Source organism: Ochotona princeps, chromosome 5 (assembly GCF_030435755.1).
Source record: "Ochotona princeps isolate mOchPri1 chromosome 5, mOchPri1.hap1, whole genome shotgun sequence".
In the NCBI taxonomy this organism is placed as follows: Eukaryota; Metazoa; Chordata; class Mammalia; order Lagomorpha; family Ochotonidae; genus Ochotona; species Ochotona princeps.
The window spans coordinates 75,094,897-75,108,808 of record NC_080836.1 but is presented as its reverse complement, the minus strand read 5'-3'; the positions used below and the strand labels follow the sequence as shown (position 1 = coordinate 75,108,808).

At 40.6% G+C, this 13,912-nt stretch overlaps 1 protein-coding gene across 1 annotated transcript in view; it reads right to left on the bottom strand.

Moving 5' to 3' along the window:
* Positions 1-11,567: 11,567 nt before the first annotated feature.
* Positions 11,568-13,912, bottom strand: part of MAIP1 (matrix AAA peptidase interacting protein 1) — a 9,967-nt gene continuing 7,622 nt past the window's right edge. Inside the window, exons 4-5 of the mRNA XM_058664800.1 lie at positions 13,611-13,758; positions 11,568-11,957 (exon numbers count right to left, since the gene is read on the bottom strand). Coding sequence (XP_058520783.1) covers positions 11,879-11,957; positions 13,611-13,758 — 227 coding nt within the window. The 3' untranslated portion in view covers positions 11,568-11,878. The remainder of the gene's footprint in view (positions 11,958-13,610; positions 13,759-13,912) is intronic.

The following is a 13,912-nucleotide window of genomic DNA, read 5'->3' as shown; positions in this document are numbered from 1 at the left end:
GTCAGTAGACAACGGGCTGGGAACCATTCTGAGCTGGACATCCTTAATTAGCTCTGGAATAACATTTTTCTCTGGGATCCCTATTTCCCGTAAGTTTAGAAAATTATCTGTGCAACATTCGGAACTAGTACCAGATTCCAGTAACACACCACGTGGTCTCTGAAAGCTGGCTGCCAGTGAAGTTAGGAAGAGCAAGTCTGTTGATCAGGGTCCGCATTTGCTCATGCTCAAGCAGCCAGGCCGACTGGGGAAATCCTGCTTCTTCCTACACCCAACAGGCATTTTCCATCTCCTCCTCAGTTTTAGGATTGCCTAGTTTTGTTTGGAGACAACAAAATGTGTCCAGCTGTAAGACCATGTTTCCCAGCCTCCTTCCTTGGTGATGTGTGGCTATACGACTGATTCATGGTCAATGAAGTTAGAGGTGAAAGTGTGCATGTGATTTCTAGGAAATCTGCTCAGTAAATACTTGCTGTATATGCCCCTTGTCCGTTCTTTCATCTGTTCTGATACATGGAAAATGTATGTGATGGCTGGCGTTCTATCGACCACTTTGTCCTATGAGAACAAAGACCTGTCCCAAGAAAGACAGCTATGAACCAGGAGCCTGGAGCCCTGCTAACTTTGTAGAGTTGGCATACCAGCCCAATGCACTGGCTCTCTGGAATTGTGTAACTTCCTAATCGTCTTCTATATTATTTAACACAGAAATATTATGTTTTGCTGACCACATTAGAATCAGCATGCCAGGTCAGGAGTCTAGATTTACCTAGAAAGAAGACAAGTGTTAATCTGATCATTGCTCTCCTTACTGCCGCGTAAATTCAGAACATAAACGTATTTGACCTGTTTGAATGTGACTATGATTTGACATTGAACATTTGTAAATAAAGGTCCCTGCCTTTTTTTTACTGTTTTTTTATTAAATTTATTCATTAATTACATTGTGTTGTAATTACATAGAATCTGGGATTCTCCCCCTCACCCTCCCCCATGGTGGGTTCCTCCACCTTGTTGCATAACCATAGTTGAAGTTCAGTTGAAATTCCCTCTTTGCAAGTATATGCCAAGCATAGAGTCCAACATCTTATAGTCCAGACAAGTCCAACTACTTATTGGAGTTGTTCTCCCACAAGAACCACTCGGCTGATCCTTCTTCAATATGCCCTTCACCAACATGCAGTGTTTCCTTGATTGAATTAGCTCTCACACCACTCTCTGGTCTGAGGGCAGAGTCAGCAGAGTATCATCCCGGTCAAATAAAAGCACTAACATACCATCTGCAACAATTAACATCGTTATGGAATTAATTGACATGGTATTGAGCAATCAACATGTTAAAAATAAATGCGATTTCTTAACCACTTTCTGTGACCCCCCATTCACAGTTCAATTTTAGTTTATATACTACAAATGACATAACATCCATAACTTAACATGTTATGCTTAACATCATATCATCTTAAATTAAGGCAAACATGTGGTATTTAACCTTTTGGGATTGGCTCATTTCTCTTAGCATTATGGTTTCCAGTTTGGCCCATTTGGCCACAAAGAACTGCATTTTGTTTTTTTTAATAGCTGAGTAGTATTCCATGGAGTAGATGAACCATAGCTTTCTTATCCAATCCTCTGCTGATGGGCATTTTGGTTGTTTCCATGTTTTTGCAATTACTGATTGTGCTGCTATGAACATAGGAGTGCATGTTGGTTTCTCGTAAAACAAGTTTTTTGGATATATTCCTAGGAGTAACACACTATTTTTTAAAACGTTCCTGACTCATATAGTCAGAACCAATCCTACATGAATCATTATTTGCATAATCTGTCCATACTGTAAGATGAAATGAGAAAAGTAAATCTTTCTTAAAGACTTGTTTTTATTGCAAAGGCAGATATACAGAGAGGAGGAGAGACAGAGAGGAAGATCTTCTGTCCACTGGTCCACTCCACACGTGACTGCAATGGCCAGAGCTGTGCCGATCCAAAGCCAGGAGCCCGGAGCTTCCTAAAGGTCTCCCATACGGATACAGGGTCCCAAGGCTTTTGGCCATCCTCAACTGCCTTCCCAGGCTGCAAGCAGGGAGCTGGATGGGAAGTGGGGTGACCAGGACATGAACTGGTGTCCATATGGTGTAAGGCAAGGACTTTAGCCACTAGGCTATTGTGCTGGGCCCAAGGAAAATAAACCTTAAAAACAAGTTTTTAAAAAAAGAGTAAATGGCCAAGAATGGCTACTCCCATAAAGTCTGATCCTAAGTTTTTACAAACTGTTTTGAAGCTGAGTCATTTATAATACTGATATTAAATAAGATTTTAGGTAACCAATTTTGAGTTTGTACAGTGCCCCCGTTAACCTACGGGGTGCTTTAATGCACACTGGCAGATCTTATCAAATGAAGAGAATGAAACTCAAGTGTTTCCGTTTTCATTTAAAGCTAGTTTAAGACATCTGCAACAATGATGTACAGTAGGAATCACTTTCAACTTCAGGGCCTTATAGTAACAGCTAATTGATAATCCGCAACTAATCAATAAAACCAAAAATCTAGAAAGTTCTTTTCTGCTTAGTTTTCTGTTCTCTCAGATATGGACAGCATGTTCACCTAGCTCAAATGCAGCAGTTTCTAAGGTCAGAACCAGAGAAATGATCACCCTTTGCATGTGGTAATTGCTACTCACCAAATACAATTCACTTTACCTTGTAGAAATGTCGTAGAGTTATCCTGCCTGGATCCCTATGGGAAGGAGAGCTGGGTTCCAGCCAGTGGTAGTCCTCCTTCCAAGTTCAGCAGTAACCCCTCCTCTAAGACCCTTCAGAGTTGCATTTTACATTTCCTGTAGTTCTGTTTTCCATTGCCCATGTCCAGGAAGGAAGACGAGCCACAACGAGCACAGGCTGCAAGTGTCCTGTTTGGGTTAGGAAGCATTAAAAAGAAAAAGAAAAGTTTGTTTTTCAACGCTGTAAGACTAAGCGGTTGTTGATTACTGCAATGGAAGCTATATTATCCTGACTGATGTGCCACATGATCCAGGAAAAAAGCAACAAACAAACAAACCAAAAAACCTGCTAAGGATGGGGGTAGTGCCACTGGCACCGAACGCTGTAACTTATAATTCCAGCAACCAAGGAAAAAATTCCAAGGGCACAAGTCCCTCCCGCTTCACCCTATGAAAATAAATCTTTATTACCAACCTATTATCATAAAACTGTTTCTGTGGAGCAGTTCCTACTACCTACTCATGTCTATGAAGAAATTCCTGTCACTTAGCAAAGCAATCCTCCCATTCCTCAGCAGCCAGACCCCATCGCACTCCCTGCCAAGTCTGGCACTGAGATTCCACACACGGTTAGCACCACCGTGTGGTGTTCAGAGTAAATGGCATTTACCACAAGGCCAAAGGAAGATCACAAACCCAATGAAACTAGACATCCCCGTACCTGATAAAAATCACACCCTGCTTGCCAGAGTGCCAAACCAAAAGCAAGACAAAACCAACAAGTGTATTAGAACATTCAGGAGCAACAAAGCTCTCTGACTTGTTTATACATCCAACTCACATTTACTGAGTGCCAGGGCATATCAGGCACTATTCCCAAGCTTCGGCTGCCTTCCCAGGCGCACTGGCAGGACCCTTGATGGAAAGCAGGGCAGTTGGGATACCTGCCTGCACTCAGAACCCACTGCACCACAGCGTTGGCCTCCGTCAGGCCACGAATTCCTCCTGGAAGAACTCCTGTTCCTTAGGTGAATTCTCAACTGTAATATTAACTTAGGTACTTACCTTGACATGATGAAAGTACTTCTCAACTTGAAATAGCAATGGCTACTTTGAAGGCACTTCTGATACTCAGAATTTAACACATGTAAGCAGAGCTCTAGAGAATCAGGACAGCTAGTGGTGGTGGCATTTCAATGGTCAACTTCTTGGGTGTGTTGAGACAAACATTGAGTCTGAGGCTGCCTGTCTCTAAGGCATTTAAACTTTCTGAATCTATCCTCCACATGTATCGGACACAGACCCTTCAGCATCGGCTGAAGTCCTTGGCTATTCCTCCTGCTGCTGGCTTCCTCAATGTGATGCCCTTTCCTAGGGTTTCTCCCAGCAAAACCATTGTACAGTTACCTCCTTAGAAGTACTAGACCAGAACACAGATTGATCATATAAGTCATGCTAGTTCATCTTACATGTAAACATAATTGGATTATGGACTGCCTAGAATCCTAGAAAAGCATCCTGAGGGGTGCATCTGTGAAAGCCTCTCCCACAGTGATCAGTATGTGAGCTGACTAGGCATAGGAGTCTTGCCCTCAGGTGCTAAGGTACCATCAGTTGGCAGGTGAGGGCTGGCATGTGGCATACCATGTTAACCCTCTATCTGCAGTGCCAACATCCCATATGGGTGCCAGTTCATATCTCAGCTGCTCTGCTTTCAATCCAGCTCCCTGCTAGTGGACTGGCAAAGCAGCAGAGGATGGTCCATGTCCTTGGGACCCTGCACTCATGTGGGAGACCTGGAAGAAGCTCCTGGCTTCTGGCAAAGCCTGGCCCAGTTCTGGCTATTGTGGCCATTTGGGGAGTGAGTCAGTGAGTGGAAGGTCTCTCTCTCTCTCTCTCTCTCTCTCTCTCTCTCTCTCAACAATTCTTTGAAGTACAATAAATAAATCTTCAAAAACCTGGAGGTGAATTGGGCTCCGGTTCTGAGAAGTGGTTCCCACCTTGGAAATCAGAACTTGAGATGTGCGGATGTTTGAGCTCCATATACAACGGTACCCTCGTTGATACTCATGCTCTCAGCCTGAGACTGAGAAGTCCGCTCCTGGGTTCTGAGGCCTCAGGCCTTAGAGTCACACATGCTAGCAGCTTCCCAAAGTCTCTAGCCTGTAGATGAGTTTCCATGGGACTGCTCAATTGCCATCACCACGCAAGCACCTCCCTTAACAAATCCCCTTTCATATGCCCGTGTGGATACCCGACTGCTTCTCTGTAGACCCCATCTAACCCAGAGAATCCCCTTTCATATGCCTGTACGGATACCCCACTGCTTCTCTGTAAACCCCATCTAACCCAGAGAATCAATTAACCTAGGGCATAGAATTGAGCTAAGGACTTTAACTAAAAGAAGCTTAAAAAAGTGGTAAGGCCAACATAAATTTGTTGTAGCTTTTAGGGAATTGTTAGATACATATCCTGCATTATCTAATCTATACAGTTAGCTTGCTTCATTGAGAGCCTCTCAAAAGGCATACATGATCAAAAACAGCAGGATGGGAAACACCAGGAAGAGATGAGCATTAAGTCAGTTGAGTCAAGAAAATTGCTTTCAGAGGATAAAATATATGCATTTTGAACTATGTAAGGACATGCAGATTTTGGCTGATGGAAACTGGAGACTCAACATTTTAAATAAAAATATGAAAGACTTTCCATATAGGCTTCAGGAAAGCTTCCCTGTGAGAAGACAGAGTAGACTCAACACCTAAATGTAAGGAGCCTTGTTGTCTCCCATTCTACGTGTGCTCAGGCCTGAAGAGGAAACTGAATCAGCACAAGTGGAAAGAAATGGAAATTCATCCGTGTAGGAATCCCAAAAAGTGGACGGACATTTTCAGAGCTGTACAAGGGAAGCTAGCTAAAAATCAAACCAAAGGCAAAATCAAAGCTCCTCTGTTCTTTAAAAACAGCTTGTGGGGGGTGCGCTTTGTGGCACAGAGGGCCAAGCCACCCTAAGTCTCATGCATTTCATATCAAAGTGCCAGTTTAAGTCCTGGCTACTCTCCCTCTAGTTCAGCTGAGGCACCTTGGAAGCAGCAAGGGATAGACCAAGTACTTGAACTTCTGCTACCCAGGCGGGAAGCCCAGGGGGAGCTCCTGGCTTCTGGTTTCACCCTCGCCATGCCTGGCCATCTGGGCAGTGAACAGCATATGGAAGACTCTCTTTCAATCTCAATGTGGAGTTTCATTAGAAAATAATGGTTTTCTCTTTTATTCTTATTTGAGATTTACAGAGACAAGGATAGAGGGAATCTTCCATCCACTGGTTCCCTCCACAAATGGCCACAACGGCCAGAACTGGTCCAGTTCGAAGCCAGGAGCCAGGAGCTTCTTCCTGCAGTCTCCCACAGGGTTGCAGGGGTCCAAACACTTGGACCATCCTCTGCTGCATTCCCAGGCCATTAGCAGCGAGCTGGATTTGAAGTGGAGCAGCCAGAACTCAAACCTGCATCCATATGGGATGCTGGCATGGCAGGCAGAAGCTTAATATGCCACACCTCAGCGCCAGTCATGGAACTAATGGTTTAAAAAGTTGTGTGTGTGTGTGTGTGTGTGTGGTTAGTACTCTTTTCAATGCTCACATTAGCCCATCTTGCCTACCTTCTATTCAGAAATATACACCAAGATCACTATTATTTATATGTTCATTATAGATTTCTTTATTTGAAAGGCAGAGTAACAGAGAGGTAGAGACAGAGATCTATCTTCTGGTTTACCTCTCAAATGAACACAAAAGATGGGGCTGGACCAGATTGAAGCCAGGAGCCTTTTATTCCATCTGGGTCTTCCAATGCATGCAGGGCCAGAGGCACTCAAGCCATGCTCTGCTACTTTCGAAGGCACATTAGCAGGGAGCTGGACATGAGCTGATGCTCATAAAGGAGGCTGGTATCACAGGTAGTGACTTAACCCACTGTGCCACAACTCTGGCACCCAAAGATCATAATTTGAACATCAGATACTTCCCCCTAGCCCACCTCCAGCTATACTGAGGTGCAGTTTTCCCTAGGGGATTGCTTTCAGGATTTTCAGGATATCAAACTCCACAGATGCTTAATTTCCTAACATGGCATAGAATATGCAAATACAACCCCCCCACACACACACTTCAGTATTCTTCAAATGATCTCTTCATTATTTATCCTTACTACAAGGGTCCTTCAAAAAGTTTTGGGAAAATGGAATTGAAAGATAAGTTTATTTTGAAATCCATGCAATTCTTTCACAGTACATTTTTCTTTAACTTTTGAAGAACCCTTATACGATGTGAATGCCATGCCCAATATTTGGTACTCTGTATTGTCTGTATATGTACAGAATGGGTGTAGCTTCCTGCAAGTGTTTTCAATGTACAGTGGGTTGAATCTGTAAATGAGGAATTGAGGGCCAACAGTTTGTGACAAAAATCCAGATTCTAAATCATATTTGTTGTCCATTTAAAAATCTCATGACATGTGAAAAGTGATGGCAAATAGCTGCTTAACATAGTTTCACATTTGTTTATATATATACCTCTTCTATGATCAACTTCATCTAAGATGAACGTATATAAAGATAGATCTAAAAGGATATGACATCAACGACAGTTTCCAACATTATGGGGTTAGTTAACATTGTATTGAGTGACTGATATGTTAGACACTGCGAGTTCTTAACCATATCCTGTGACTACTTCATTAACATTGCAATTATAGTTTGTATACAACTGGCTTCTATCTATCTTAAATTGGCTATAGGATACTATTCAGCTGTCTCATGTCTATTTTCATTTTAGTATTTAGCAGTTTATTGTGTTGAAGCATAATTATTACTGAACTTGGCAGACTTTAGGATAGTCTAAACTGGCTTATACCTTTAGCAAGGCATGTGACACCCATTGAGGCATAGAACACTGTTGGGAGGGGTGTGCAGAGAAATCCTCCATACCCTAGTTAGGAGTAGTTTATTTTCATGTCCTACCTAGTAAGGTATGTGTGAGTCCCCACTGATCGTTTCCTGTCTAGTTCTAAGATTTCCTTGTTGTTCTCTGTCTATTCTAATTTTTTTTTGTTGTTTGTTGGTTTTGTTTTGTTGTTTTGTTTTGGGGGGGGGTGCTCCAGGGCGACCCTGATGGTCATTGCAAGAGAGGGTGGGGATCCAGTATTGGAACTAAGTAAGGACCAGAGAAAGCTCCTCTCCCTGGTCTCGGAGGGAGTTTACTGTTCTGTTTCTGTAGACCGTTCAGGGCTCCTGGCTGTTGTTCTGGTGACATTGGGCTCTGCGAGGAGGGATTTGGACTTCTTCTATCCCATGTGGGAGATTCATGTGGGATTGGATGACCTCAGAGTACTTAGCCTCCGAAGGCACTCCAATTCCCCGTGGTCTCCTTGGCAGTTGGGATGTAGTCCTTGGTGTCCATACTGATAGACGTTGGTGAGGATCCGGGAGTCTCCAGGGCTGGGATACAAGTCTCCTCTTGTACACCTGCTCCACTCTGGAATCCCCCCTGCTCTGTGCATATAACCTCCTGTTAAGAGATTGTCAGGATCGGCTATGTCTTCAGACCAGAGTTAGTCTCCCAAAAAAACTGTTGAATTCAGCTGGGCAATAATATACTGGACTCTATGCATGGCACATGCTTGCAATGAAAGAAACAAGACTAGATTTGAACTGTAATACTGCAATAAGGTGGAGGAATCCACCATGGGGGAGGGCACGGGGAGGGGATGGGGGAACATCAGAGCCTATGAAACGTTCTTATAAAATGAAATGCAATAAAAAATATATATATTATTAAAAAAAGATGTATAGAACCCAGTTGTATATAAACTAGAATTGAAATGTCAATGAAGTAGTCACAGGATGTGGTTAAGAACTTGCATTTCTTTTAACATATTTGTGACTCAATACTATGTCAATTAATTCCATAACGTTATAAATTGTTGTTACGTTGGGGCTTTTAATTGATCGGGATGATTCTCTGCCGGCTCTACCTTCAGACCAGAGATGGTCTCCCCAACAAGCCAATGAACTTATCTGGACAATAAGATGCTGGACTCTATGCTTGGTAAATGCTTGCAATGAAAGAATCTCAACTGAACTTGAACTATGGTTATGCAACAAGGTGGAGGAATCCACCATGGGGGGAGGGTGTGGAGAGGGGTGGAGGAATCCCAGTACCTGTAAAACTGTGTCACATAATGCAATGTAATTAATTTAAAAAAAAAAAAGGATATGAGATGCAGGCTAGTTTCTTTATTCTTTATAAAAGTATAATCATTTCAGCTTGTATTTCTTCAAGTTACTAGATTTTATTTAGGTATAATTTGCTAAGACACATGTAATAAAATGTTCCCACTTCAAACTGGTGAGTCACAATTGTCTAAATCCAGGTAACCATCACTGCCATCAAAATGCACATGAGTTTTGTGACCTCCCCAAAGCTCCTTCTCAGCCTGTAGTCAGTGTCCCCCCACACGCCTGTCCCCTACATGGCCTTCATAACCCACAGGCACTTTGCTTCCTCGATATTATCAAACAGTTGTACTTTTTCTAAAATTTCACAGAAATGGAATTATGGAACAAGGAAAATAAATACTCTTACTTTTGGCTTCCTTCAGTCATTTGTATACCACTCATTTACTGAACATTTGGGTCTTTCCAGCCAGGAGTCATTATATAAAAACATGCACAATTATCTTTCAAAGTGGGTGTAGCATTTTGTATTCTGCTCAGCAACGCATGAATTCTATTGGGTCCGCACTTTCATCAACACTTACTGTTGGTGCTTATTACTGTTATTTAAACTATCTAGTAGTCTTCAATCTTGTGGTTTTGCTTCACTAATGGTTAATGGAATTGATTGTCCTTGGCAATCTATATACTAAATAAAGGGTCCCTTCAAATCTTCTTTCTGGTTAGGCTGTTTGACTTCTCATTATTGAGCTATAAGGAATACTAGATAATTTCACATAACTTGCTTTTTTTCTAGATAATTTCACATATCTTTGTCAGATATATGAATTGCCATTATTTTCTCCCAATCTATAAACTGTCTTTCAATTCTCATATTGGTTCCTATCAAATGGCAGTTTTAATAAATTTCAATTTTCAATTTGTTTCCTATATAGTTGACACTGTGTCCGCAGAAATCTTTGCCTACCCTAAGGCAGCACAGACTTTCTCTTTCAAGAATTTTTAGGGTTTACTTTTGGTTCAGTATATGTCCCAATTCACAATCTAAATTTTGTACTCAAACTGTTCGTGGTGTAAAGCTCTTTTTCCAGAAAAACGAAGTCATTCCATATGTTGAAAAGACTTTTTTGTTCATTGCATTATTTCAGGACCTCTGTTAAAAACAAAACAAAACAAACCACCACCAACCCAAAAACCACGCTTGTCCATGAATGCAGAAATTCATTTCTGAATTCTATTCTGTCCATTAGGCTTAACATTTTTTAGTGTGACTGTTGCTAACAAATTCTCCCATCTATCTTCTGTTTGAAAAAGCTTTTTCTATCTGCGTATTTGAAGGTTTTTCCTTTTTATTTTGAGTAAGAAGTCTAGGTTCACAGGTTATTATTATTTTTTTCTTTCAGCACTCTAAGAATGCCATTCTAAGATCTCCAATGTCATAGTTTAGAAAAAGGAAAAAGTGGGCCCAGCAGCGTGGCCTAGCGACTAAAAAGTCCTCACCTTGAACGTGCCGGGATCCCATATGGGCGCCAGTTCTAATCTTGGCAGCTCCACTTCCCATCCAGCTGCCTGCTTCTGGCCTGGGAAAGCAGTCGAGGACGGCCCAAAGCTTTGCGACCCTGCGCCTGCATGGGAGACCCGGAAGAGGTTCCTGGTTCCTGGCTTCAGATCGGCGCAGCACTGGCCGTTGTGGTCACTTGGGGAGTGAATCAGTGGACGGAAGATCTTCCTCTCTGTGTCTCCCCCTCTCTGTATATCTCACTTTGTAATAAGGATACATTTTTTTTAAAAATCTTAAAAAAAAAAAGAAAAAAGTTATTCACACCTTGGTTGCCCTATATAGAATGTCTGATTTTCCCCAGTTGCTTTTACAACTTGCAACAGTTTCCAAAAATTCTATTATGTATCTCAATGAGGTTTTTTTTTTTTTTTCAAATTTATCACCTAGCTTATTGAATTCCTTCCATCTGCAGATATAGTCTAATCACTTAGGAAATAAAATTCAGTGATAATTTCTGAACATATTGTTTACTTCTCTACCCCAATTTTCAGGACTCCGAACACGAGCAGCTTAGAACAGTTGTCAGCCTTCGGCATCTGAGGTATTGTGCTGTTCTTTCTTCTGTACTTAGGTTTGCTCTAAGTTCATTTCTCTTTAGTTCTGCAGAGACCAATCCATCTGTCCATTCTTTCCCAGCTAGGTAGAAGCCAAAGAGGTCCAAATAGCTGTAGTGAAGCAAATCTTACATATGCTCCATTAATGGTACAGATGCATAGAATACAAATAAAATATTTAAAGCCTGCTAACTCAGAAACATGTGGGGCTGGCATTGTGGTTTTGTGGCTACCACCTTTGATGCTAATAACCTAAATAATGAGCCTAGAAAAGCAGCTGAAGATGGCCCAAGTTCTTGGGCCCTGCCACCCATGTGCTAGACTCAGATAAGACTACTGGCTTCATTCTGGCCCAACCACGGCTGTTGTGGGCATCTGGAAAATGAACCAGTGGATGAACTATCCCTGACTGTTTCTCCCCCTTTCTGTGCAATTCTTTCAAATAAATAAACAAACAAACAAATAAATATTTTCAAAAGAAATGTATAAGTGGCTTTTAAAATATCATCTTTATTATGACTATAAAATTATGGATTTTGTATATGTATATAATACTAGATACATGATACCAAATATGATACCAATAATGTGTAGCTATTGTTTTTTTAACTTTGATCTCTTTAAAGGTAGTAACAGTACATCGAAAATGCTTCTTTGTATCACATCAATATGCTGTAGGTATTTCAAAAGTAATATAAAAGTAATCCACAGACTTGATTAAGTGAAGATCAAATGATCCAAATACTTTTCTTCCTCAGTTTTTCACAGCAATTGCTAAAAAGTCCATTAGCTGATTTTTTTCCAAGAAAGATCATTCTAATAATTTTGAGTGTTCAATCCGTGCAATAGTCCAGCTGGGCGTTACTCCTTGTGTAAATTCCCTCTGAAATCTAAGAAAAATATTGTAAATAATGAGAACCTTTTAACAGCCCAGATTCTTCCTTGACAACAATATAATTTGCAAGGTTAAGGCAGTTTTTAGCAATATACAAAGGGATAATGGCAAATTAAAATCAAAATAAAATTTAACCAACCAATTCAATCACAAAAAATCCACAAAACAAATACATTTCTAACTAAAGTATTTTTTAATAGACTAATCAATATCTTCAAGTTTCTGGGAGAAACTTGGACATTATTTGTTATTAAGCACTGTCTGTAACACATGCTACATATGAGGAATAACAAGTTGGATTCTGCTGAAGCAAACAGAATTTCAGATACACAATTCACAGAAAATACTGTTTCCCAACACAGATTTAGGACTAAATAGTGGAATTTCATTTCTTTACATAATATCCAAGTAGAAGAAAAGTATTTAGGAGCTGCTTGTCGTTTTACTGAAAGATCAGAAGTTAGCAAGTTTAGTACTGACGATAGTAATCATGATTATAAACAAAGTAGTAAAACATGAGAATTCAGTAACTTGGATAGGCATCTAAATATATGAAATATTTTGAGTAATTACAAGCGAGGAAAAAAATTTAAACACACATGTAGCTGTTTCAGGAAAAGTGAAAAAATGAATATATAATTCTCTTTTACTTTAGTGAAACAGAACATATTTTCTTTCTTAGGATATAAGGCATTTTTTCCTTATACTCTAAGAAGGAAAATGGGATTCAGTATAGAAAATGTATATAAACTTGCAGCATAATGATATTCTTTTAAGTATTAAATTATGTCTCCACTGACTTGTTCATCATTCCCCGTTTCAAACTTTAATAACATAAAAATACATAAAATGCATTTTTAAAATAGTTTGGTAACTTCTTACTAGACAGTCTCCTCAAAGGCAACATCCCTTCAGTTTTGAGACCGAGCCTGCACTGGCGGAAAGGGAAGGCCAGCATGTGTCTAATGAACGATCTGCAGGTGATCACAGAAGATCTTCCTTCTCAGGAGGCCACAACCCCATCTCCAGTCCTTCTACAAGTTGGCCTTGCTGTTTGCTGGACCCTAAGACGGTAGAATCTCTCTATAGACTTTAAACTATGCAGGTCCTGGGATTACTTTGGCCAAAGCAACAGGCTAGAAAAGATATTCTTCTAATTTTGTGCAAAATCCTTTACTGGTGTAAGACTGTCCATTTTTTGCCAGTGGGAGTCCAAACAGCATGTCAAAGATTGGATGAGTCTGAAACCACCAGGTGAACAACCACAGACAGCCACCCTGGAGAGGGAAGGTCCAGCCCCAGGCACCCCAGTTGATACTGGGGAGACAAAGCAAACCTCAGAGCTGAGCCTTCCCAAAATTCCAGAGAGCTCAAATAGCAGGCACTCTAAATGGCTACTTAAAGCCTGAGAGTATGGGATGTCTTGTCATACTATGACAGATGGCTCACAAAGTATTTAAATTCATCAGTATTACCTCTTTCTAACTCCTCAGCACTTCTGCTTCATATCCAGTGTGCCTACGACTTTTCTCTTCACAAATAACATGTGAACTTCCATTTTTTATTTTCCTAAAGCTCCCTTAAAAAAACCTTTATATCACCTTCCATTTTCTGGAGAGAAGAAACAAGGAAATATGATTACACTTACTCGTAGCTTGCACTAAGAAGCTGTTTAGTCTCCACATTCTGATCCCCCAACTTAACCTGGAACACACTGGCTCCTTTTATAGTTTCGTTGGGGATATTGGCACTGGTTAGATACCAAAAGCACATCAGGATGTTAACAAACTTCCTTCCTTAGAGGAAAAAAAAGAAAAAAAAAACATGTACAAAGACAAATCACAAAAATCTATCAGTCATGTATCCTAAACAAAATCAGATATTGGCAGTAGTTTTACAGTTGTTACAGATCATGTACGTAATCTAGTGTAACTTAAGATGTCTACACTG